Below are 26,882 nucleotides of genomic sequence, written 5' to 3'. Positions count from 1 at the left end.
TACAGAATTCACAGGGCCGCCGCATGACAGTAACTTACCACACTACTTTTCTATTGTCTTAAGGTGTATTTTTAGAGGAAGGTAATCTGCTGTAGTTCCCAAGTTACATCATAAAAAGATGAAAACAGCAGTCATTTTCACAATCTGCTAGAAAACATGTTAGGAAGAAGTCCTGTTGATTTCTCTTTAAAAAAAAAAAATCATACTGCTGTAAGAATTAGGATAGAAATACTCCGAAGGCAAGCAGGCTTTTGAATTCTGAAAACATCTTCTGAAGAATTTGTGCAACTACCCATTACACACCTTTTTTTCCCCCCCAATGACAATCAACTAGCATGCTAACACAGGAATTTTCCAGAATATGACAGGTTACACAATGCATCTAGGTGATCCAAACTATATGCAGCTATACACAAATAACAGCACTTTCAAAAATAGCTTTTTTAGTCACAGGACTTACAAAAGAAAAAGTCTATTGTTTACTCACTGAAATGTACAAAGCAACCATCCTAGAAGTACATACTTCTAATTGCAAAAAAGACTTAACTGGTTCTTGGGCATAAAATTAAATTCTTAAGATACACAAGAAAAGGTTATAGGTATATCCTTACTTAAAAGAAATAGTAGCATTTTAATACAAAAATACTCAAAAAGACAAGCAATGTAATACCTTTAATAAAGGCAAAAACTCTCACATATTTCTTGTGCATCTCTCTTGTAACCAAGTGAAGGATTTCTTAAGCATTATGTTCATTGAATTAATTTTGAAAAGGATTTGAAACAGAAGGTAATAGTGACACAGCTGCTGTTTTATACTCCTTCCTGAAGTCTGTTCTCCATAGAGTACAGTTAAAAAATCAGAGCGCTATTTCAGTAGGAAATAGTGAGTTATGTCCTATACACAAACACTTCTGAAAGTGGTTGTTACGAAACATCCCCTCACTCTGCAGTGTTCTCAGGCACTAGTTTCAGTCCTATTTCAGGATCCCACTGTATCACGTTGTGTACTGGTTACTCTGGTTGGACCACAACAAGCACAACTTGCAGACATCCGTAACATAACCCAGACCTTCCATAACCTTCAGTAATGCTGTTCTTCCTGAGTTCTAGTTAAACACTTCAGATATCCTAGTTAGTCAGTTGGCCTGTAAGCAATCACAGGCTGCTCTTCACCAACATCTATCAGCATATCTAATGGAACATGAGGCTTGTCATAGCCAGAAAACTTGAGACAGCTGCTTGGAATAACTGTTTGTGGCATTTCTGTGGTAGAAATCTCTGGACCTGAAGAACTACTGCAGATATCCATTTGGGTACTGTCAGAAATGAAATAACTCTCTTTTACTTTGTGATTCTGTTCATCACCAGAAGATACCTCCTCTGTGCTTTCCTGCAGAGACACCTCTTCTGTTCTTCCCCCAGAGGCATCAGCCAAAGCAGAAGATGCTCCTTCACCGGAATTCTCAGGACTAACAGTTTCTTCTTCTGGCTGTACCTCCAGCAAGGTTACTTCATGGTTCACTGGAAGCACCGTCTGGCCTGGCATGAAGTTTATTACAGATATGTATTTTGTGTCTGGTTTTGATTCTAGAATGCTGTCTGTGTTCAGGTTTCTTATGACACTGACCTTAAATGCGGGGAAAAAAATAACAAAAAATAATAAATCACTTTGAGTTCCACATAGTCTCCTAATTTATTGCCTTCACCTTCTGTCAAAGTTCAGAGGTTAAAAAAAAAAGATACAAGTTCATAATACATATTTAATGTTGTTACAACCAATCCCAACAGAAATTAGCAAAATTAGAATCTGGCAAGGTCATTAGCCTGTACCTGTGACTTCAACTGTTTCATTAACACTTTTATGCAAGCTCTAAAAAAATGCTTTCTAAGTGCAGACACATTTGCAAGGACCAAATCTATTCATGTCATTCACTGTATTTTAAGTCATTTGAAGTCTGTAATGTAGAAGAAAACAACAAAGGAAGAAAAAGCTGTAATGCTCTTCAAATAGCTGAGGAAACCTTGCATACTCTGTAGCTATTGAGTGCAACTTGTAACGACTGTAGTATTTTGTGCCAACCATCTCAACTGGGAGAGAAGTGAACTTTGGAAAACAATCTTTAAAATTACCTGAGAACCTGTACACATACTAGTAGTTATATCTATGCTCAAGTGTTCCTAGTTATTTCTCCAAGCAGTCCCTCAATGTTGTGACAAGCTTTTATGTTACACTTTGAAACCCTTCCCCAGGAAGAACATACATTCCTACAATGGCCAGGCTCCAGCTTGTTTTAAATGATTATTGACATGCCTTCAGGCTGTTCAGATTCTTCTGACTTGTTTTTGTGTTTTGGTTTTTTTTCCCCAAGGTGTTTTCAAGAATATGTAGGAAAAACAGTAGGGTAAATTTTCAGCTGGATGATGGTGTTCCCAAAAGCTAACAGAAAGCGTAGGGAGAAAGGGTTATTCAATGAATTGCATCCTTTTCCAAACTTCATTCACTATATATGTGTATCGCAGGCTGTCAAGATAAAACAAGCTGATTTCTTATTATAATGTACATAGTCACATTTTTTAGATACTTAGTAAAAAACATAATCTGACAAACTACAGGTTGAGGCAAATGTAGAAGAAAGGGATGTAGGTAGAAGGAGGAAAGGGGGAGAAAAATCATGTTAAGAAAAGCAAAAAAGAAAGGCAAAAAGAACCTCTTAGTCTGTATTAGTTTAAGAACAGAGAGCACCATTACAACCAAATCTGACTGTGCTTTTCAAGAGTGTTCCTTGATCAGAAGGTTGTGAGTCTCTATATTCATACCTTCACAGTGTGCTGACTTCATTAGAACTTGCCTTTATCTCCCACTTCAGCCCCATACCCTTTCCCTCAGCTGCTCTGATATCTGTGGATGTTATGTGGTTTATGCTGGATCAATGAAACTACTCGAGTTTAAAAACAAAACACACAACCAGAAAAAACCCAAACACCAACGCCGCCACAAAACAAACACACACTCCATGGAGAGCAGTTATTTGTAATCTAAGTGAGTTTTACAAACAGCTGTGTTAGCACCACTAAGGTGAGGTGATCCCTTGGGAATCAAGGGCTGCTACTAGAAAACTAGTAGGAGCATTAAGGTGGCTCCTGACACAGAAAATCTACCACACTACAAGGTAGCTGCCATTCAGCCATCATGCTTTCTGGATGTTAATTTTTGCTATTTGGAAACAGAGTACTATATAAAGAATACTCAGAGTAGTTCCTATGAGTATGTATGGAAACCACCCATCCATAAGAAGCAGGTGCTTAAGAGATGGCTACAGAAACCAGAATACAATGGATAATGTGTAGATACTGAAAATGTTATGAACAGCTGGTAGGATTAACGTACGTTTTGAAAACCTGTTTATACAGATATATGAAAAAAATATTGGATACTTATGCTATACAAACACTGACCTTGAAGGGACCAGCATCTGTAGTTTTTTTGGGGGTAGCAAAAAATCTGACTCCCAACAGTCACACAGTAAATGACACGAGAAGATCATTCTCTGTGCAAGCTTGAACACTTGAGGAATGTGAATTAAAACAAAATGCTACAGAAACTATAGCTAAAAGCTGCATTTACCACTTCCCATTTCTCCCCATACAGGTACATGCTATACTAAAGTTAAAACCAAAAATCAATGAGTCCTTGTTTCTGTCCTTTTAGGATATTCACATGGTTTAAAATATTAGTCCTAAAATGTGTTAAGAAAATGCCTTGTACTCTGCGCAGGTTCTGCATTTCACAGTGCCAGCTGGTGATGTTTAAAGATAGATCCTGAAGATAAAGTTAAGTACTCTCTATACAACTACATCCAGTACTTTTGTTCTCAAAAAGGAAACACATTTTTCTCTTGCTGAGTTTTTGACTAAAGCAAGGTGGTGCAAAGACACTTCCATTGCATGAAAGCAGGAAGCCACCAGAAAAAACTCACGGATTTCTTGGTACCAAAGTTTCTTTAAGAGTCACTAAGTCATGACTACAAGAAAGTGTAGCAATTCATGCAGTTATTTCTGGCTTCAAAGAGAAGAATCACAGCTTACTACACTAACGGGAATTCCATTCGAAGCATCTCAAGTAACAAAGGTTATTAAGATATGGTTGCTATTTGAAGACAATTATTTACCATAGGTAAGTTAATATTTTTCTTTTGTGTACATTATCTAATACTAGCAAACTGACAGTCAGTGAGCTTAAGCTGGATGTCTGCAGGACTTCCTGGCACATGTAGGTGCTCAGGTATCTTCCTGTCTCCAATGACAGCACCTGAGCTTTCAGGTCTTTCACTGTCTCAACAGACTAAGGAGATTAAACCAGTGGAAGCCAAGCTCAAGGTTATCTACAAATAACATATCCCAAGGAATCCTTAAGAGTTAAGGTAATCAGCAGCTTGTTTCTTTTTCTAAGGGCTTGTCCACCTAAAAATTCCTAGTAATTTTCAGGTGCACAATTTCTGGAAGAGAGTTTGAAAAACCTTGACAAAATCTGCATGGCCTTTGCATGGCTCCACAAGAAATTAATACTGTGCAAATGTAGAAACAGGAGACTGTTACTGCCCTATGGACACTCACAGAAGAAAGTAAAAATCTTCACAAAAGCTAATGAAGCAGCTTCTCTCTAGTAAAGTGACGATTATTTGTGCCAAGTCAGTCAAAATTTACAGGAACAATTACAGTTTCTCCAAATCAAAAATACGTTGTACAACAACTAAAAAAGCCAGAGTCACAAAGAAAATTCTTAAATGTTCCATGAATATCGTAAGTGTTCTACGAATACTGTGAGAAAACACAGCCTTGACATTCCCGTCATGTCAGGCTCAGAAAAAGCACCAGCAGATAGCAGAAAACTGAAGTATGAGCTAAAAAAATTTAAGTTGATGCTTTTCAGTGAGTCTTTCTCTTATAGAGTGGGTGTTTTCTACCCACTAAAATATTTGCCACCATTTAAAGGTAAGGCACTGAAAAAAAGACATGGGCATAAGCATAAGATGACACCCACAGCATATCAGTAAATTAAAGCCAGGCTCCTTTTAAAGTGAGTAAATCTCACCACAAATCTTACAACAAATATCTACTACAGGACAAACTGGAATGACTGAAGATGGCGGGTGGAAGGAGACAGCCTCTTGAAATATCTTTTGTGAGAAATGAAAGAAAATGGACAGTTCTAACTACAGCTGCACTACTGAAACATCAGATTCCTGTAACCCAGCAGAAGACTAGCATGATGAAGTCCTGTAAAAGAATCTGTCCCATTTCACTAGATGCATATTCCCAGTAGGATCCTACTATGAGTAAGGATGTTTAAAACATTTAAATGGACATTTTCTCTGATGAAGGTAATCATTCAACACTCATATTGAAAGACAGTTGCAATGTGGAAGTAGGACCTGTATGTCACCGACCTGTTATTCTTGGCAGTCACAAACAGCACAGAAAAGACAATATAAAAATTCTTGAGATCTAAATGGCAATGGCTATTTTTATTCTTTTCTTTGGGTATGTGAGGCTCACAAAGACAGCTGCTTGACGGTTACTGTTTCTTATTTTTCCTACTGTTGGAGAATTCCAACTCACCCAAAGTCACTCAAATGATGTTTTAGCACCTACTTAAAGCTGCCGGAATGCAGATCACCGGAAGGCAGTAGACCTATGTTAGGATACCTTGCCTAGCCTTCTAACAGATGGAAAAACTGCCTAGATGTTTCGTTTTCAGACAAGCTCGGGTAAAGCACAATGGTCATAACCTGTATGGAAAAAAGTATCTAGTACAAATTCAAAGGTCAGCGACAGGCTCTCAGCTCCAAGAAGCCTACAGAGATAACTTCGCATCATTAAACTTATTATTCATATTACTTACATTATTCGTTACCTAAAATGATTAATAATCAAAATAATCAATAATTAATCATAAGTTATTATTCATTTTAAATTCCCATATTATTCATATCACCTGTACTGAAACTACCCTTATGAGCTCCACAATTTATATTTGTTACTAAAAACTTCAATGGAAACGGACAGAATCACAAAACATCCTGAAGTGGAAGGGACCTACAGGGATTGTAGGAGTCCAACCCCTGACTCAGGGCAACCTGGAAGTTAAACCATACGTCTAAGAGCTGGTTGAAATGCTTCTTGAACACTGACAGGCTTGAGGCCACAGGGTAGTTGTCTGAGTGCTTGACCACCCAGGTAAAAATCTTTATATATAAAGAGTTGTAGGTTTTACTCAGCTCCTTCACAACAAAACACGATGCAGCATGTGAACCAGACTGGACACTGTACACTGGAACCTAGGAATCACAAGATGACATATCGCCCAGTAAAGTGAGAATATGGGCACACAAATTAATTTCTACAAGGTGAGCTAAAACGTGAACTTGGAGCACGCATCAGTAAGCTCACAGGAGTTCAGGAGCACACATTCTATTCGTGTGATCATCTTTTTCCCCCCATCCCTTAGATACAATACCACAGTAGTACTGGGAAGCCAGAATAACTATGAATTCACTGAGCAACAGCACTGTCATTCTGGATGAGCTGTCTTGCTATAATGAGCAGTCTTCACACACACAGAGTAATTTTTGTATGTAGGACATGATGCTAATAGATTTAGACAGTTACATACTGGTGTGAGCATGAAAAAAAACTGTAGTGTCTCACTTTTTCTGCAGGCCTGTGTTTTGTCATTGGGGTCTAGCTGTAGATTCCATCAGAGAGGTTTCATCTGAATTTTTTTGAAGTCTACAGTGTGAATAGCTATCTCTGAACTAGTCTTATGGCTCTGTCACAGTCTATGGAAAGAAACATGGATTTTGGAGTGCTTTGTCTGACCAGAAGTACGTACCATTTTAGAATGAGACAAATCATCTTGTGCTGCACTAATTACTGCTTACTACAATGTAACCTATCCAAGCCCATCCATTCAGTCACCGCAATCTCACCTCCTAATAGTCTGTTTCAGAGAAAGCAGGCTCCAGGGGATCTTGGGCACTGAGCTACGCACGTGCTATGAAGCAGTCATTTTTAAGGGTCTTGAAGTTGAAAAACGTGGAATTAAAGATCATTACCTCTTCTCTATAGAAGTCTTATGAGTTTTCTTGCATCCACTGAGATTACCATTTACTACTGCCTCACATGGCAGTTCTTGAAAGTTGTTTCAACTGCTGCTGATTGCTCAGTTGCTGTGACCAACGAGACACCAGGAGGACATTATGCCTGTCAGATACTCTTGCCTGATGTGAAAGCAAGAAGTGCTGCTGCTCTTTAAGTCACATCCACTCCACTTCCTAAAGATGGCTACAGGGAGCTTTTAAGGTAGAGCAGCTGCTGACCTCTTCCCTGACTGCTCAGTGTGAGAACAGATCTCCCCTAGATTTTCTTCCCTCCTCCTATGGCACTATCACTCCCCTCCTCCCCTTACTCTGCACATCGCTAAGAATAAGTCATTACTGCTAAGTGCTGCGGTTATCTCACAGGTGTTCAGTAACAGGACAAGAGGAAATGGACACAAACTGAAACACAGAATTTTATCTGAACGCAAGAAAACCATTTTTACTGTGAGGATGCTGAAATACTGGAATAGGTTGCCCAGAGCTGTTGTGGAGTCTTTTTCCTTGGAGGTATTCAAAACCCATCTGGACAAAGTCCTGGGCAGTATGTTCTCGCTGACTCTGCTTGAGCAAAAGGGTTGGACTCTATCTCAATCTCAAAGTGTCTCTTCTAACCTCAGCAATTCTGTGGTTCTGTGTCTCTGCCTCCAGAATGAATACAAACCTGCCTATGTACACACACTGAGGTTTTAAGAACTAAGTTCTCAAACCAGACCAACTACTGCTGCTACAGTTAAAAAGAGACTGAAGTCTAACCTAAAACAAGTACAATGCATCTGGTTGCAGAGGCTGTTCAGAATATTAGACTGGTGTAAGCCCTAAATATCTATGAGACCACAGTTAGAAAAAAAAAAAGGAGAGAGAGAGACAGGCATAAAGATGTTACAGTAATAAAAGTTTACTTGGATATTAAAAATCTGACATAGATAAGAAGTCAGAACCTACCAAAGACTTAGGCAGCTTTATGTTCTTCTTCCTTAGTTTCTTGTAGCCACAACACACTATCAACATTAGACTCAGGCTCGGAATAACACCAAACAGAATGTTGATATATTGTATGCCTAAGAAGTCAGAACAAAATCTGTTAGGGAGTTTGGAAAAATAAACCCCTGCTCTTACCACTTAGAATAATTTCCAAAAGGAATAGCTCAGAATGCTTAGCTGCAGTGTGTGAATTTGTCAATTTACCACCTTTTTCACTCAAGAAAACTTTATAGATAAAGCATTGTAACAAGCAAATAGTTAGAATGACAGAAGATTTTCATTTTTTATAAACACAACCATGTTTTTATAGAGGTAAAGGAATTTTGTAACTTATTTTTTGTTCCTTAGAGGTGACAGATGGGGATGAATATATTTGTACGTTTTTCATGCGATAGCATGTTAACTGACATATTACACATACTCTATGTACAATAAAGTTAAAATACAAAATCTTCCAAACCACAGAATTTTAAACTGTTACTAGTAAGATTCCACTAGTCTAACTCTCTTTAATTTCCTTCTCCTCAATCATACCACTGCTTTTGGTCATTAAAGAACAAACACAACTGCTTCTAACAATTCTTTTCTCTAGTGAAGTTTTGGGCCATAATGAAGTAGCATTAAAATTTTTGTAAGAGCTTACCAGAGATATAACATTGCATCACTAGCTGCCTTTGTTCTCTTTAATTAAGACATTAATACCTCAATTTTATGACAAGTTTACAGTTGCTCAAACTCAGGAAAGTATATAGATTTTCCTCAGTGATGATGCTGAGCAAAAAGCCATTTGCTAGAAGAGAGACAAGGCTTCTGAAAACCGTCTAACTTGGTGAATGGTCCATTTGTCATTTCTTAATTACACCAATGATCAGATGCAATGGAAACAAGCTTTGTAATACCAATGAAGCATAAAAAGCATCCAGGAAAGTCAGTTATTTGAAAATAATACATGATCTTTAAAGGTCTTCAGAACCGGGAAGTGCACTTGCAAAAGAATAACCCTGCCTTCCCTTTTTTCATATTCTCCCACAGGCAACCAAGACTTCCCATGGCTACATCAGAGCCTGAATACTTAGATCAGATCTCTAGTCAGACTCAGGATGTCCTTATTTAATATTTAGAATCCTCTTACTCAATATCTGCTTGAGAGGAACATGAATGCAGCTTTTGTCTGATGGGGCACCAACCATCAGACCACCATAAAAATTTCCCTTTGCTGAAACACAGTAAGTGGAACCTTCAGCAGGAATTGGGATGCTGACGCTACATTTATCCACCGTACAGTTGTCTTCAGGGAACACTTCTTCAACCTGCAAAAAACGAAAGTCACGTTACATCATTTGATATAACAATATAAATGTTACAGTACCTTCCAACACTTCTAAAAATGTTAGCACACCATTACATGTGGTTTCTACATCATCTATGTCTCTCGCAAAAGCTCTGTGAACTTTGGCTAACAGCTTATGAGCTACCTTAAGATGCTGTATTTGATTACATCATGGTGCTTTCAGCTAAAATTTGTGCTGTTGATAGTCTAGATGTGCATTCCTAATGCACATATAGCTGGATACATATGAATAGGTAACTATAAACAAACATACCTACTACCATTTTCCTCAAGTTCACCCTCTTTACTACTCACATGATTACTAAATAAAGTGGTATCACTATCTTAAAAGGTAATCTTCCTAAATGAAAGGTCTGTCTAGACCAGTGAAAGGGGCACAAGTAAAGTTACCAATGTTTTAGCATATATGCAGAAGCAATAGAACAGGAAAAAGTAACTGTCTCACACATACATAATGCAAGAATCATGTTGTTCTAAGACACCCATTTGGACAAATAAAAACCAGACCTTCCAGTTCCAGTATGATGCACTTGACATCTTAGGGCAGTAGTCCTACATTACGTTCAACTATTTTCTTGGTATCTGTTGGCTCTGCATGCCATAGGAGTGAACCCCTTGTTTATGCATTTAAGGTAAACAAGTCGTCTTAATTTGAAGTTTTCATTTTGGTACTTACCTGTTTTTTACTATCCCAAAAAGTCACCAAGTACGTGAGCTCTTGTTCAATCCAAGGAAGAAGCTCCACAGATGGGAATGCAGGATGGTAAATATCAACTATGATTTTATCATCATGCCTTGAGAGATTCAGTTTTGGTGGTCCCATTTTTCCTGCAACACATTGCGCCTTTGCTATTAGGCAAAAGCTTTTACCATAAAATATGCTATTTATAGTTAGCTTCCCAAAATTAATCAGAGATTGGAGAAGAATTACATGTTTATTTCAATGCTATTAATGTTGTATAGCTGTGACACTTAGAAGTAATGGAGGCATTTGGACACATTCATGAATCTGCTTCCAGGATAGAAACTGTCTGTGCACAATTTCACTGCTAAGCAACCCAGCTTTCCTATACACATAAGGACATAAAAATTCAGCTCACTAACAACAAAAAACCCCAAACCAATTAAACATATATGTGTGAACAAGAACAGAACAAAAAAATAAATCACACTGAGCTAAACCATACTGTACCAAAACAAAGGCTATTTGAAAATCTAAACAAATCTCATCTTGAGCAACAGTACTTAGGAAGCCTGATTTGCTGTTGCAATAGCTTACATTAATTTTTTGTGCCTAATGATCTGACTGAACATGTAAGTTTCTTGTTCAATGGGAAAACTATTTTGTCCCTCTCCTCCATGCATGGCTACCACTTTTCTACAAACTATCAAACTCAACATTACCATGATTTCTGTCCCTTCGTCAAACACTGGAAACCAGTCACTGATTCCAAGTCATGGGAGCATTGGGTAAAGCACAGTCCAAGTCAGGGAGAAGCGCATGGGCAATGTTCTGCCTGAAAGCTGTACGTTGAGAATGGAGCAAGTACAAGAGGAAGTCTCTCAGTCTTTCCTCACTCTGTTGTGTCTGCTTTGCATACACATATACTGTCCCACACAACACTGGGGCCTGCCACGCTGCTTTGGACAGGTTATCCCAGAGTCCAGACACACAATTTACTCCTACAATACTGATATGAAAACCTATGATTTCTCCCAAAGCAGCCCAAAGGGTTCATGTGAACAATGAGTAACTGTTACTTATTCAGCTACAGTGGACTCCCATAGCTTCTGGATAGCATCTAGACACCCAAAGCTGTCAGTACATCGGATTATAGTGTCAAGCAAGGCATCACCAACCACCTGAATATTACCTAAAGGTCCACAGCTCCCAGTGGCAGTTCCCTACCATAAACTGGTGTCTGGGACACCAAGCAAGAATATGGGAAGGATGGACAAGAGTGCACCATCAGCATTACCTTCTTGCCTTTAGAAGTTTTGAAAAAAAATATCCAGATGCTGCAGCGACAGGGCTAACAAGTCCTTACAGAGGCAGAACTACAGAAGTTCCTACTGAACAACCATCATACTTTATTTCATCCTGGAATCCTGACTTTCTGGTACTCCCAAATGAGACAAAATAATACAGCAAATAGGATAACTACTACCTTTTTAAATTTAGGGAAAATATTACAAGGTTTAGTTTATGATGGAACTTACCATGCTTTCTCAAAATAAATTCACTCGTCTCAACATAGTCAGACTGTTGTGACCCAACAACAGCTTTAACTCGAAGCCAGTGAGAGGCAAAAGGCTCACGTATTTCCCTTGAGAGATCACAAAAATGAGCTGAAATGTTCATGCACGTGGAGATGATCTTATAGTGACCTAAACTGTAGAAACAGATCAAGTAATAGTTAATACAATTTCAGCTGCACAACACTGTACAATACACTGCCTGTGACAAAATATCTATAAGGGTGACCAAGCACTGGCACAGGTTGCCCAGAGAGGTTGTGAACTCTGCATCCCTGAATATATTCAAAAGCCATCTGAACACGGTCCTGGGCAACCTGGCTCTAGGCTAACGTGCTCAAACAGGGGGCTGGACACCTCCAGAGGTCCCTGCCAGCCTCAACCATCCTGTCACTTGACAAATTTTGCTTTATTTTACACTTACGTAACCTTCACCCTAATGACTTCCCCACACAGAAATAAAAGAATTTACCATGCACCGATTGCTTTTATACGCTTCTAGAGAACATCAGGTACAGGAAATAAGAATAAGAACTTACATGTAGGGTTTGATTTCCACAATAAAACGAGGAGTTTCAGACATAGGTGGGTATTGCCAATATAAGATGGTTTTGAAATTTTCAGATGTTACTACAATCTGCGTTGGTAAAGGCACTGGAAGAAATAGAAAAATCGCACTTTGATAACAGACCTAGTCAAAAATAAGAACCAAATATCTCTCTAGATTATTTGGAAAAGGCAATATTTGGAAAAACTAAGACATAAAAATCACAAATACTTCCCCCCAAATGAACCAGTTTGTCACCAGTACAAACAGATATGGGCCCTGCAAGCTGATTTATTTTTCTTCTCTCCTACAGAGACAGCTTGCTTCCTGTCCACAACCCAGAACCTCAGATAAACCGGGCCCACTGAAAGCAAGTCCATCAGATAGCCAGTATCAGGTTGATAAGCTGTGACAATTATACCCCTGTGTTGATATTACACAGATATACCAGCAAGACCGACAGTATGAATTTACTGAAGTTAGAGGAGATGAGCCCAGCTCCTGTAGATTTCTCTACTTCTCTTGCTCTTCAGAAACTGAATTGAGGGGTTGGGAGCGGGGAGAAGCCAGACACACCAAAGCTGCAGTATCAGGGTAGGATTGAGCAGGACTCTCCTGGAGCACAGACCATCTCCTGACTGCCTTGCCAACAGACAACAGGCCTGCTGGGGAAAGCCTGGATTCAAGGTGGATTTCTGACAATGCCATTTCTACCACTCCAGCAATATTTTTAGAAAGCTGTGATGATAAAAATACTAACATTTGTAAGGAATTTGAACACTGAAGCTCCAATGTAGTTCCATATACAGGGAAGCATTTGAAGTACATTTAGTAAACAAAGTCAGAGGCAACTAGGTAAGCAATACAAGAATAAAAAGCAGCACTGATGTTTCCCCCATACACCAAGCTCTTGTTCTAAGCACCAACAGTGGCAGGGATATGGAGGGAGCAGCTGCAGGGGAAGGAAAACTACACAGTGTTCTACCTATGGAAGGCTGTCACATGGTGTTCAGAAGGAGGAAAAAGAAAGTGAAGGTCACAAATTATTTTAATTGTTACTTCTTAGCTTCTCAATGTCTGATTTGGCATCCTTAATATTCTCTTGATACAGCATTTGTAAAACGATGACTGGTAACTCATATTTGACCTGCTCTAGGCTGCTGTTTGTACACAAAGCAACTGCTCCAATTTCACTCTGCGATATATTGAGGGGAAAGTAAACAATTTTCACATCTTGAGAACAAGACCACAGAGAACACTCTATGGAAAGTAATACACAGAGGCTGAAATATGCTATTAACCACGAAGATTTTACACACATAACATACATTACTCTGCAAATGGTGCTGTGGTTTAGTTACGTTTCAATAACTACAAAAGTGGTATTTCAGTTACTGGAAAAAAGGAACACAATCATCAAATTCTCAACCACAAGAAAAAAAAAAGGTGACAAGTTGACAGAAGAGGTGTCAAAGCACACAAATCTTCCTTCAAATATTTAGTTTTAAGGCACACTGTAGTAAGCCTTACATAATTTTACTTTTTTGTACTATTATACAAATAAAACTATGCTTAGCAAGAGTGAAAATGAAATCTCAGAACACATCTGAACAGCCAGTAGAAGCTACATGACTTTTATGCATGTTTATAGTTATGCCATTATATACCACTCTGCTTTCTCCTCCCTTGTTCTTCCTCCCACCCCCACACTTTTGTTTTATTTTGTACATAGAGTTGCTACCCGTGATTTCAGGAGAGAAAACTAAGCTACTCGGGGAGCCACTTAGTAGTGTTCCCCAAGAATCTGCTTTTGAGGGCCTGGGGGTCCATGAGTGCTGGTCAGCTTTTAAGATTCATCTTTTACAAGCAGCAGGCTTCTTTTAGATCTTTTTTAAGATTCATCTTTTAGAAGGAGCAGGCAATCCCATGGTGTCATAGGAAGCAGGGCAGATGAGCCTGGCTGAACAGGGAACTCCTTTTAGAGCTCCTGAGGAAAAAGAAACTGCACAATCTCTGGAAACAAATAATCTTTGCAGGAAGATTACAGAGTCATGGTTCGCAGGAACAAGACACAAAAGGCCAATACTGAACTAGAGTTAAAACTGGCATACAAGAAAGGCATTTTTAAGTACATTAAAAGCAATTGGAGGTGTGAGGAAAACATTGGACCAATACTTGTTGAAGATGGTCACCTGGCTAACAGGGATAAGAAAAAGCAGAGGCATTCAATGTTGAGGGTTTTTTTGCCTCAGTCTCGCAATAATACTGACAGACCTTGGGATGCCCAGTCCTCTGAGTCAAAGACCCCGAGTGCAGCAACAGTGTTTCACTGTTTGTGGACACTGAAATCGTTAAGGGGACAGCTGTATCGGCTGAATGTCCACAAGTCCATACGGCTTGATGGGATTCACCCCAGAGCACTGAAGGAGCTAGCAGATATTACAATAGGACCCCTCTGGATCTACCAAAGGTCTGGGGAGGTCCCTGCTGACTGGAAGCTAGCCAACACTATTCCAATTTACAAGAAGAGCATGAGGAAAAGACCCAAGAAACTACAGACCTCTTAGTCCAGCCTCAGTACCTGGAAAATTATGGGAAAGATCATACCAGGAGCTACTGAAAGACGTTTAAAGAACTATACAATCATCAAGCACAGTCAATGCGGGTTCACAGAAGGGAAGTCCTGTTTAACTAATTCAATATCTTTCTATGATAAAGTCATCCGTCTAGTGTATGAAGGGAAAGCAGTAGATAAAGTGTTTTTCTGGATTTTAGTAAGGCTGTCGATACCGTCCCTCACAGCACTCTTCTGGACAAATTGTCCAACTGCAAGATGAGCAGGTACCTGGTGCTCTGGAAGAAGAACTGGCTCAACTATGAAGAAGAACTATGGCAGGGCTCAAAGGAGTGTAGTGAATGGGGCTATGTTTGGATGGCAACCGGTCACCAGCGGTATTCCTCAGGGCTCAATTCTAGGGCCTGTTCTGTTCAAAATTTTTACCAAAAATCTGAATGCAGCAGCTGAATGCACCGTTAGCAGATCTGCCAACGATACTAAACTGGGAGGTGCTGTTGACTGTCACAAGGCACAAGATGCCTTACAGAGGGAACCAGATAGATTGGAGCATTGGACAATGATTAATGGAATGAAAATTTAACAAGTCCAACTGCCAGATTCTGCACCTGGGATGGAGTAACACTGGGCACAAGTATGAATTGGGAGAGTAGTGCCATGGGAATGCAATACTCTGAAATACTTGTGAACGCTGACTGACCAACTAGAATAAAAAGCATCTACCAAGTCAGGCCCCTGCAGCTCCATGACAGACTATTCGACCTAATTCCATCCAGAGGCTATTTTTCACGTGCTCCAGCTCTGAGACTACAAAGGAACTAGCAGAAAACAAGCCTTCATCATGAAAAGACAACTTTCTTCACAACTATGCCACCATATAAACCACCTTAACAGCCATCAGGAACATCATCACCACGTTGGCCTTGATCACTTACAGGAACAAGTTTACACACACCATCAGCTCATCTTTTTCATCCTCGCTTTTAACAACTTTTCTTTCAGTGATCAAATCAGTCAAAGCACTATCTCCCTCTCAGATCTTTCACTCCATATCCTCCAGATAGACCTAAAGGGCACCTTTCAGCACAAGTTGAGAAGCTAAAAGTTGTAACTCTACTTACAAAAGCCAGTCAAGACATAGGTTTATAGCACACCTCCTCTCACCACATTAACCTCTCTCTGTTTCACAAGCCAAGAATCATCTCCCTCTTTTTCTAAGGGATGACACCTTATTACTCCATCTACCACTTCCCTTGCTCTCTAGAGGTACCAGCCCTGCCATCTATCAAGTGGTCTAATGGATATGTAGTAAAGTCAAATGTAAATTGTTCTCGCTTGTATTTATTTTTGAGATTTTCTGGTTCTACTTTAAAGCCAAAAAAAGCCTGAAAACTCATCTCCTTTCCCTAATTACACTGGTTATTTTCACAGAAGACTACCCCTACCTGCAAACCTCGCCTAACCAATATGAGTGACCAAGGACCTTACCCTTCAGGTAATTCAGCAATAATATACAGAAGCTTCACGCAAGTGACAGCAGCTTAAGATGTAGAAGTGACTGCTCAGCACTGCAATAGTTCAGACCAAAAGACCTCAAAACAGGCATGGAAAATGGATCAACTTTGCATCACCCATGAAGGTCACCTTTTAACCCCGTGGGCAGGCAACTCCAGTCCCTTTCTTCAGATTTGTTATCTCCCCTGCTTGCCCCTCCCTAGCCTATCAAGTGGTCTTCATTGTTCAGCTCACAGCCCCTTTACTCAGGCTGCCCATCTGACCGCTAATGGTTCTTCCTCCAGCCAGCACAGAGACAGAGCCCTGGGACACCCCTGCCTCCATTCCACTCCAGCGTCAAGACTACAGACCATAGAGAACACTGCAGATTTTCAGATCTTCATTGACGGTATTTCTGCATTTTTCCAGTTATAATGCCGCAATGTGAACACTGTTTTACTTAACCCATAAAAAAGCATTAATTTTTGAAACACGTTACGCTCTGTTCTATGTTGTTCAGCAGGCACAACTGCAGAAAGATTATAGTGGCTAGTGCCACAATGGGCATCTTTAAACATGAAACTCCTAACTTATAATAAGCATAAATGCAGCAACACTTAGCATGCAAATTCAAACAGTGAGAAGAAATTCACATCATGATGCATTACTAAAGCTCTAGCTCGCCTCCAGTTCAAAATTCAAATGCAGTGATTTCCATCCAGTTCGCTCTGTTCACCTTGCCTTGTAAAACTGCAATAGTGGCTGACAAAGGAAACAGACGTCAGCAAGAACAATTTTCTCACAGAAATACAGAAATTAAATTGTCTACGTGCACTGTGGAACAATGTAAGAGGAACTTCAGACAGCAGCCCTACATCCATAGAATAAAGGAATAAGAGGCAAAGGTACACCAGTCAGATTAACAATTTTTTAAAGAGTACTATAAGAAATGAAGCATACTTGGATTTTGAGGATAAATAATTGGAATGTTGGAAAGTAAAGGATAGGAGTAAGGGAGGGGTGGAAGCAAACAAGTATGATCACAGGGTGACCCAGAAGTTGAACATTTAATAGAGAACAGATGTGGGAATGCCAGAAGTTGAACGTTTAGTAGAGAGCAGATGTGGGAATGCAACCACACAGTTTATCTCTGCAAATTCACACTTGCATCAGTTTATAATCGACATACACAACTCAGAAGCATGAATACTTATTTCCTCATATACAAACAACCCAGACCTCTGCTCCCATATTGGTGGCCAAGACCTCAGCAGGTGTGACTACTGTGGGGGGTTGTGTGTGTGAATATATATTATCAAGTACCTTCTCAACGTGCAGTTAACTAATGTATTTAAGTCTGAGACATTTACATCTTCAGCAAACTTGCACAGCGGACAGGAAGGAAATGCATGCGGGAGGAAATTAAAAACCAAATGCCACCAAAAGGCTTTTGTTTTACTGCAAGTATCTGCTGCTTGATTTCAGGCTGCTAAAAAAATTAAGGGGGTTTTTTGGGGGGTTGTTTTTTTTCCCCACAGTAACAGAAACAAGCATACTTAGTTGCATCTTCGAAGACTGAGGAAGATAACTCATAGAACTAATCCACCAGTTGCAAACAATATATGATATAGTTCTGCTTCAAAAGCATCCATCAAACCAAAAAATACTTGTTTTTATCTACAAGGCAAGTCTAACTTGTCTTTGTTTTGTACATTCACTTCCCCAAGTCAAAACCACCACACTCCACGTCTTCCACAAACCTGAGCAGGGTCAGACACATGAAACCAAAGAAAGATTTCTGTACCAGCTTGAAACTAGACTATCTTGTTCGCTATATAAATGTTACTCAATACTACCACCTATGGAAAGCACTCGTGGAATACAAATTTGAAGCAGCCATATATTCAATAGCATCTATTTTTAAAGCACATACAGAAGAGCTTAACATTTTTTGATGTATGTAGATGTCCCACCTGTTCACTGAGGCTCAACAATGCATCACCCAACGGCAAAAAATTTAAATCAATTAACTGGAGAACAGGCCATTTCTGAGATGTAAAAATGAGACAGCTTCTAAACTGATGCTTATATCTTGTGCAACACCAAAGTTCATTCTCTTATTCTGACAGAGGCCATGAGGTATTACTATATAGAGGCATTTGTCACCACTGTTCACAGAAGCAGAATTTAACTGGAAGTGCAATAACGTGTATAACAGAACAGGGCCTGATAAGTCCACAATGTAGACTCTATGGAACGGCTATCTAGCTATCTGACACACCAGCGACTTAAAGAACCACAGAGTTCAAGTTGCATGTTCTTATTAAACATCATTTAGGCACTAAAATACAGACTGAAAGCACAAATTGAAAGCTTAAGAAGTCAAACTGTGAACAAAAACCGGAAAACATCTTTTCAAAGTCTGCTCCTTTCTTGGATTTCCACAAAAAACTAACAAATCCTTATAAACCCCAAGTGATACATCATAGGAAAACAGTTTTAAGCCATTTCAATAGACCAAGAGGGACAACAGTTTGAACTTTGCTTTGCTGTGGATTCATGCCAAGAGGGAAAATCACCACTTAGTCTGTTACAAGACAGCCAGATACAATGCTAACAAATCAGTCCCTTTGGGGCCCCTGACTGGAAAAACCTGTGCACCTTGATTATATGCCCTGTGCTCCATCTGAGCTCACATAACCACTTTAACTGCACCCAAGAAGGGTAGCAGCTTTGCTGACTACACAAATCTAAAAAAGTGATTACCCTTAGCTCTCACCAGCACTGACAGAGAAGACAGACGCATCTGCACTACCTGAGAAGGTTCTGCAGGACTCTGCAGCAATATACAATGGAAAAAAAAAAAAAAAAGGTGGCAAAAAGGCAGCCAATACCCAAAAAATGGATTCAGAGAGCAGCAAGTCTGTGCTAAGGGTGAAAAACAGCACATAGAAAGAACTGCCTGTTTCTGAAAGCTGCATTTCCTTCTAGAATAGTCCTCTTCAATCATTTAGAGCCCCACTTCAATCTGTCCTGAATCAAACAAATTTGGCCTGTAGTAAAGCAGAGTACAGGCATCTGGGAGGCAGAAGAGAGCTAGGGGCACTGCCCAGAACCACGGGACAGAATTTCAGCAGGAAAGGTTGGTGCTCAGCACAGGCTGCAAGAACACCAACCACTTGCCCTGGGGATCAATGGGAAATGGCAGAGGGGGAGCTCTGCCCACTGCCACCTTCCTCTTCAGGGCAGCACGCCTGGGTTAGCGACCATCCATCTCCACTGTGCACTTCTGACAGGCCAGCACTAAAGGAACAGCCCTGATCCTGCCCTTGTCAGACTGCGGGAGAAGAGAGACCACCTGCGGCTGGCTTTGGCAGAAGCTCGACAGACTGGTAAACACCAAGAAGTAATGTACTGAAGAGTATTTTTCCTGCTACATGCCTGGCCGCCTTCTAAGTGGCGGCAGCACGCAGTGCATATGGAAAGGTTTGTGCATGCTTGCCTTCACCCCTCCAAAAGAAACCAAATACACTCTTCTCTTGTAATGCCACTTCTATACCTTGACAGTACCTCCTTAACAAATTTACTAAAAACTTAAATTAGTGCATTTAACAGCAGTTCTACACAGAAGGCTCTACCAGAAGTTCTCAAAAGATCTTAAATTCAAAAAGGAAATTACACTTGGTTTACAAATGAAGGGAGCATGAAGACAAGGGTAAAATTTAAAGCTAGTAGTTTTTTTAAATATTTAGCAAAATGAACTTAAATGATTTCACAAGAATCAGGAACAAACACTATACATAGTATTTAGTTCATTTTTACAGCTTCTATTTAAAATAGGTTTTTATTTCCTCGGTACTCAGAGGTTTGACAATGTTCCATGTGGCTTTTAAAAATCATAGTTTATGATAAAAACCTCCACAAGGTGGTATGCTGTACCGAGAAGAGAGGCAGACCTAGACCACCATCTTAAAAAAGCCACAGTGAGTTACATAAGTCACATTTTAACAACTGTTGAAACAGCAGAAGCTAAATATTGTATTCTCTATTTTATGACTATTCTTCCCTTTTATTACACCTGAGAAATCATTATAACAGACAATATCTAAATACAGCACTTTCTGCCATCTGATTTGTGTTTGTTTGCAGCTGGACAGACAACTGCTATAACTGCCGATAATCTGACCTATAAAAGAACAAATCAAGAAGACCACCAAGATCATCACACATCACATGAAGTCACCTGCAAAACTGAAGCGCACACACCTCCGTGGAAATCTGGCTTTCAATGTGCAAACAGCACCTGAACTGCTACCACAGTCTCAAACCTTCTTCCTACTACTTCGACCTTGTCCAGGGACCTCCTCTTCCAGGATATTTAAATGCAGACAGAGTTCCCATCAACAAGCCCGGAGCTCCACTGATGAGTCACAGGCCTACCAACGCAGGCGCAGGCTCGTTAAGCACTCAGCTGTAGGGAAGGCAGAGGGTGTTCAGCTATTCAGACAACTGCTGTTACCTTGTCTGGCTTTTCTGTCTGGCTTTTCTAAGGAAAATTGTCTCCCACAACAGAAGATGAAGATGACAGAGTATTTCCTCGTTGCATACTCAGCCTTAAGATATGTATTACATAACTGACACACTGGAAGCCCTACTAAAACTTAAAGGTATCACTGTATCATTGCAAAGGCAAGCATCATAAACATGCTTCAGAATTCCTCGTCTACTTTCATCCTTTCAGTATAAGCCAGCACTTCTGTTTGCATCCATGTAATAATGAAGTAAGGACATGGTATTAGTTCATCATTACAGACATAACCAGCATTTTCATTCAGCTAATACACAGCAATATCTACTAAATTCCCTTCATAATGTTTTTGTTCACTGAAGTTTTTGCTTAAGTGATGAAGTCTCTGAAGGGTACGGTTATACAAGCTGTGGCCAACCTGAATGCAAGTCACCATGAAAACTCTGCTTTGTGTCTTCAAAACCTAACTCCACAGTATATTCTGCTCTTTTCACCTGAGGGTGTGCTGCACTCATACGCAGAAAAGTGAGCTTTTGCTGCTCTGCAGCTCGCCATACCGACTGCACCACAGGTCTTACAGCAAGGTAACTCTTGTGCTGAACTAGGCTGGACTACAGCAGATTTGTTTTACAGCAGCTGATTGACTGGTATTGCGTTTTTACCTTGAAACTGCTTAATGCAATGTAAAAGTAGCATATTCTATTAGCTATAAAAGCACGCTCTTAAAAGAGGTGAAGTCCAGTCTCAAAAGACAGTATTTAACTTATCAAGCCTCCCTACTGCTAAAATGTGGAAAAAAAAAAGTTTCCCTGCAAGGTTTCATAGTTAACCAGCCACCAAGTCAAACAAACTAAACACTCCAGATGTAAACTACCAAGGCACAAGTCAGCTGACAGATTACCATTTTTACTGTTCCTAGTCCACATCAGGTAAACCTAAGCAGTATTCCGAAGTCCCACACAGGGTGGCCCACCCCCAGCAGCAACAGAGTTCAGTCACTTCAGCTGAGCATGGATCCAAACCGCACCAAGTCCCAACCAATCCACACTACGCATTTGCAGAGTCCAAGGCACCTGGGAGCATAATTGGAGTTTCTGCAACCAACTGCTAGCAGCAGGAGAGTACTGCTGCATTTATCTATGTGTGGACACAATTTCAAGTCCTTTCATGAAGGGCATAACATGCAACACCCTGTAAACAGCTCTCAGTATTGCTGAAAACTCAATACATGTTCTCTTTTAACCTGAGCTGTTGGACAGCAATCTCGGAATTTAATGAGCTGTTCCAGTCTGAACCGAAACTTGTCAACCAGAGTGTTTCTTTCATAATTTACTTGCAACAGCTCTGCCCAAAGAAAAAACGCTGCTCCTCGCCGGCAGCTCCGCCCCCTGCCCACTCAGTGCTTGGCCGAAGGGTACCCCCTCCCCTGTGGTCATGGCCATAACCCTGATGCCTCGTTTGGCCTCCCCATCTTGGCACTGAAATTCCCAATTTCTCTGCTTCTTCGGACATTGGCGTTTATAAAACACAGTGCTGCAGGCCTATTCGATGCACACCCTGCTCCTGCTTTACGTGACAAAACGTACAAACACCTGAAATAACAACGAGTATCTGCCACCTCACAGTAGAGGGCTGTAACCACTTGTAACGGGCACCCTGACAAAGTCGGGGTTCGGCTGTAGCCACCCCCAGACAGCAGCGACACGCTTCCAACGCGGCGAGGGTGCCGCGCCACTAGAGCCGATTTGCATTTGCATGTCAGCAGATCTTCCACGGCAAAGCCTAACCTCGCCGCCGCGGAGGAGCTCAGCCGGCGCCGCCTCACCCCGGCGGGGCAGCGCGGCACAGCACCCGGCGAGCGGGGCGAAGCTGCACACAGCACGGCCTGGCGCCCCGCCGCCGCCCCGCTCCCGGCTGGACACGCGGGACCCTGCGCCCCCTCCCGCACCCGCGCAGGCAGGGCGGCGGCAGCGACGCAGCCCCAGCGGCACTCGGTCTCCAGCGGCTCCGGGATAGGGCAGGGCCCCGATGCCGCCACCAGTTCCGGGCTCGCCGCCCCGCTCCGCTCCCCTCACGGGACCCGCGCCGCCGGCCCGCCTATACCGGCCCGTCCCGGGCCCCCGTCCCAGCCCGTTACCTGCAGACCGCTGCTCCCCGCGGGAGGCCGCGCTCCGCCGGAGCGCCAGCAGCGCCGCGAGCGCCAGGAGGGCCAGCGGCACCCGCATAGCGCCCGGCGGCGGCTGGCGGCGAGCGCGCGGAGGCCGCTCCGGCTCGTGCTCCCGCGCCGCACCGCGATCCCCTCGGCCCGGCGGCGCTGCGGCGCCTGCGCACTGCGCTCCCCGCGGGAAGCGGCGGGGCCGAGGGTCACTGCCGGGCGGGGGAGGGCCCGGCGGCGGCGGGGCGGGGGCTGGGGGTGGGGCTGGGGCGGGGCCGTCCGGGCAGGGGCAGCGGCAGGGCGGGGGCAGTGCCGGGGCAGGGGCAGTGCCGCCGGGGCAGGGGCAGGGCAGGGGCAGGGGCTGGGGCTAGGGCAGTGCCGGCCGGGCAGGGGCAGCGGCAGGGCAGGGGCTGGGGCTGGGGCTGGGGCTAGGGCAGTGCCGGCCGGGCAGGGGCAGCGGCAGGGCAGGGGCTGGGGCTGGGGCTGGGGCTGGGGCTGGGGCTGGGGCAGTGCCGGCCGGGCAGGGGCAGGGGCAGCGGCAGGGCAGGGGCTGGGGCTGGAGCTGGGGCAGTGCCGCCGGGCAGGGGCAGTGCCGGCCGGGCAGGGGCAGGGCAGGGGCAGGGGCAGGGCAGGGGCAGTGCCGGGCCAGGGGCAGTGCCGGCCGGGCAGGGGCAGGGCAGGGGCAGGGGCAGGGGCTGGGGCTGGGGCTGGGGCTAGGGCAGTGCCGGCCGGGCAGGGGCAGGGGCAGCGGCAGGGCAGGGCAGGGGCTGGGGCTGGAGCTGGGGCAGTGCCGGCCGGGCAGGGGCAGGGGCAGCGGCAGGGCAGGGGCTGGGGCTGGAGCTGGGGCAGTGCCGGCCGGGCAGGGGCAGTGCCGCCGGGGCAGGGCAGGGCAGGGGCTGGGGCTGGAGCTGGGGCAGTGCCGGCCGGGCAGGGGCAGGGCAGGGGCAGGGGCTGGAGCTGGGGCAGTGCCGGCCGGGCAGGGGCAGGGCAGGGGCTGGGGCTGGAGCTGGGGCAGTGCCGGCCGGGCAGGGGCAGGGCAGGGGCTGGGGCTGGAGCTGGGGCAGTGCCGGCCGGGCAGGGGCAGGGCAGGGGCTGGGGCTGGAGCTGGGGCAGTGCCGGCCGGGCAGGGGCAGGGCAGGGGCAGGGGCTGGAGCTGGGGCAGTGCCGGCCGGGCAGGGGCAGGGCAGGGGCAGGGCAGGGCAGGGGCTGGGGCTGGAGCTGGGGCAGTGCCGGCCGGGCAGGGGCAGGGGGGCCGGGCCGGCCGGGCAGGGGAGGACAGTAGCCTGGCGGTGGCCCTTGGGCCACAGTGGTGGCAGTGAGGCCTTTCACCTCCGCGGTGCCCTGGCCTTGTTTTATGGATTGTTTTGAAGTGCCAATGCTGTGCCATACCTGTGGGCCCCAGCCGCTGAAAGAGAATTCTGCTGCCTCCCCGTTTCTTAATAAACACAGAGTGTTCATCCTGTGGAGTTTTTCAGAAAGAGTTCTTTGTGTTCCTACACATAGAGGAATCCTAATTTATGCCGAGAGCTTTTGTTCTTCCTTACAAATAACCTACATTTACATGCATTTAAAACAATTAAATGAAGTGCTGCCAAGCAAGATGGAGATTGCAGCTTTTTCTGCCTTCCTGTTGCTGTGCTTCCCACCCCGTGTCTCAGTGCCAGATAATTCAGCACCTTAACCACCCAGCCTCAGGGCTACCCTGGGTCAGCTAAGGAGGAGGACGCAGAAGAAACCTCCTCTGCCACACACCTCCCCAGCTGTAAGGAGAGTGTAGCAGCTTTTTAAGCTCCTGCCAGAGGTTCTGCAGATAACGTTTTTTCTAGACTAAAATGGAGACAGCATGAAGGATCCCTGACACCCACGCTTCTTCCCAAGCTTTCAGAGACAGAAAGGAGGAAACAGTTACATGCCAGAGTCATCATGCTTCCTCTTTCTCACACCTCTCACAGAAAATGTTAACTTCAGCCGCTCCCTCACCTTCATTTCCTGTCTCAGACTTTGTCTCAATTCCTGGAGAAAGGTATGGAGCAATTGCTTTCTTGCCATCTGCATTTGCAAAATTGAGAAGACAGAGCAATTTGCTGTGTGAGCAGGAATGAGTAGTAAGGAGAGGGGAGGTCACAAGCCAGCACTGGGTGCTGAAGAAGAACACCTCACTGGTGCAGTCTCAGAAACGATGGTGTCCCACAGGTGATGAGGTGGTGGTGTGGGGTGTAGGGTCAACATGGGTTAAAAAGCCAAGAAGGAAATGGATTGAGAAACTATACTCACACTATGTAGCAATGCTACAGTCACAGGCTGACCTTTGTACTTAACATGAGTGCAGTCATGAGCTTTACAACCGGCACATGCTTAACTGTCTTGATTGAAATATTGGCCGCTTGCTGGCATATGGATTTTGCCTTCCTGAATGGTGGCGTGCTTACATGATACTTTCTAACTAGGATGAGAGGAAACGGCCTCAATCTGTACAAGGGGAGGTTTAGATTGGATGTTATAGAATAGTTCTTCACCAAAAGGGTTGTCAAGCATTGGAACAGGCTGCCCAGGGGAGTGGCTGAGTCACCATCCCTGGAGGTATTTAAAAGTGCAGACATGGCGCTTGGGGACAAGGTTTAGTGTTGGACTTGGCAGTGTTATGTTAACAGTTGGACTTGATGATCTTAAGGGTCTTTCCCAATCTAAATGTTTCTATGATTGAAATAGTATTTTACACAAAAGTAAGTGAGAACAAGGAATCACTAGCCCTAGATAAAACATTAGGTATTCTGACAGTCATATCAAGGGCTGACAGTGTGCCTAAGGTAGGTGTCACATCAACAGACCTTAATAACGTAGCCTGTTTTTTTATGACAGTACTGCACAGACTTGATGGAATGTTATGAAGGGTTGTCAGAACTTAAGTCAGCTCTCTACAGAGAAATGAAGGAAATGTAATTCTGGTTATGAGAGTTGTCCCCAGCACAACTTCTGCCTGTGCTACCAGAACCCCTGTACACAGCTCCACCAGGGTCTTCTCTCACTGTGCAGGCAGTGGAGTCCATCCCCACCAAAACATTACAAACTTGCTAAATTTTTTTCTTGTCTTGAATTGTTACACTTTGGAAAAGAGGAAAAAATGGCCTTTATCATGTGAAGTGTCTTCTAACTTCCTCCTTTCCACTCCTTTTCATGCTTAGCCCAGGCGGTGGTTATTTGCCTCTCTGTGGCAAAGGTCTTGACAATATAAACAACTTCCTGGGACAAGTTTCCACAGCCTTTTGTTTGCTTGTTTGTTTTTTTTTAGCTACCACTTAATTGTGTCACAGAGTTATTGTGCCTTCATGTGCACGTGCAGTAGCACTCCCTGGAGTTTTGCTGTCCTTGCAGAATTAAATACAGGATCTTCACCTCACTTAGTCTGAAATGCCTACTCCTTTGATTCATCATGATAGTCATAGCAGTTACCAACATGCTTTCTCACCAGCCAGGCTATGTTCTGGACCTTTAGATTTTTTTGGCTTTGAAATACTGCTCAAGGCCCTTTGAAAAACTAAGGTGAATATAATATTGGTGTGGGAACAAGTTTGGAGCCTGTATGAGGCTGTATAAGAATACTCATAGGAAAGGTATGTTTCAAAGGTAATGCCACCTTTTCCTTAAATGCTATCACAAAGAGAAATCATAGACACCAAGAAGTTATCTCTAACCAGAGCTTTTCCCCATTGATTGAAAGCACTAGCTCTGTTCACCTTCAAAAGATACAAATAATCAGCCACAAAATCCCCCTCCCCCAATAAATGCTCATTAGTGATCATTTAGCTTCTATACATACCATAAATCTGTTAGGAAG

General features: G+C 43.2%; 1 protein-coding gene across 3 annotated transcripts; it reads right to left on the bottom strand.

Moving 5' to 3' along the window:
- Window positions 1–653: 653 nt before the first annotated feature.
- Window positions 654–26,882, bottom strand: IFNGR1 (interferon gamma receptor 1). Of its 3 annotated transcripts, none has more exons than XM_027800470.2 (8): window positions 26,865–26,882; window positions 24,437–24,506; window positions 12,288–12,402; window positions 11,713–11,885; window positions 10,169–10,320; window positions 9,274–9,451; window positions 8,103–8,218; window positions 654–1,627 (listed from the first exon to the last, which is right to left on the bottom strand). In XM_027800470.2, exons 1-8 carry the CDS (start codon window positions 26,865–26,867, stop codon window positions 1,133–1,135), a joined length of 1,302 nt encoding a protein of 433 aa, XP_027656271.2. In that variant the 5' UTR covers window positions 26,868–26,882; the 3' UTR covers window positions 654–1,132. The 3 variants fall into 3 exon arrangements, with proteins under 3 accessions (XP_027656271.2, XP_055569398.1, XP_055569399.1); XM_055713423.1 differs by lacking the exon at window positions 26,865–26,882 and adding an exon at window positions 25,028–25,048; XM_055713424.1 differs by lacking the exons at window positions 24,437–24,506; window positions 26,865–26,882 and adding an exon at window positions 23,030–23,259.

The sequence above is a fragment of the Falco cherrug genome, chromosome 6 (genome assembly GCF_023634085.1).
Source record: "Falco cherrug isolate bFalChe1 chromosome 6, bFalChe1.pri, whole genome shotgun sequence".
Lineage (NCBI taxonomy): Eukaryota > Metazoa > Chordata > Aves > Falconiformes > Falconidae > Falco > Falco cherrug.
The sequence above is the reverse complement of the archived record's forward strand: the minus strand, read 5'-3'. Positions and strand labels throughout refer to the sequence as shown.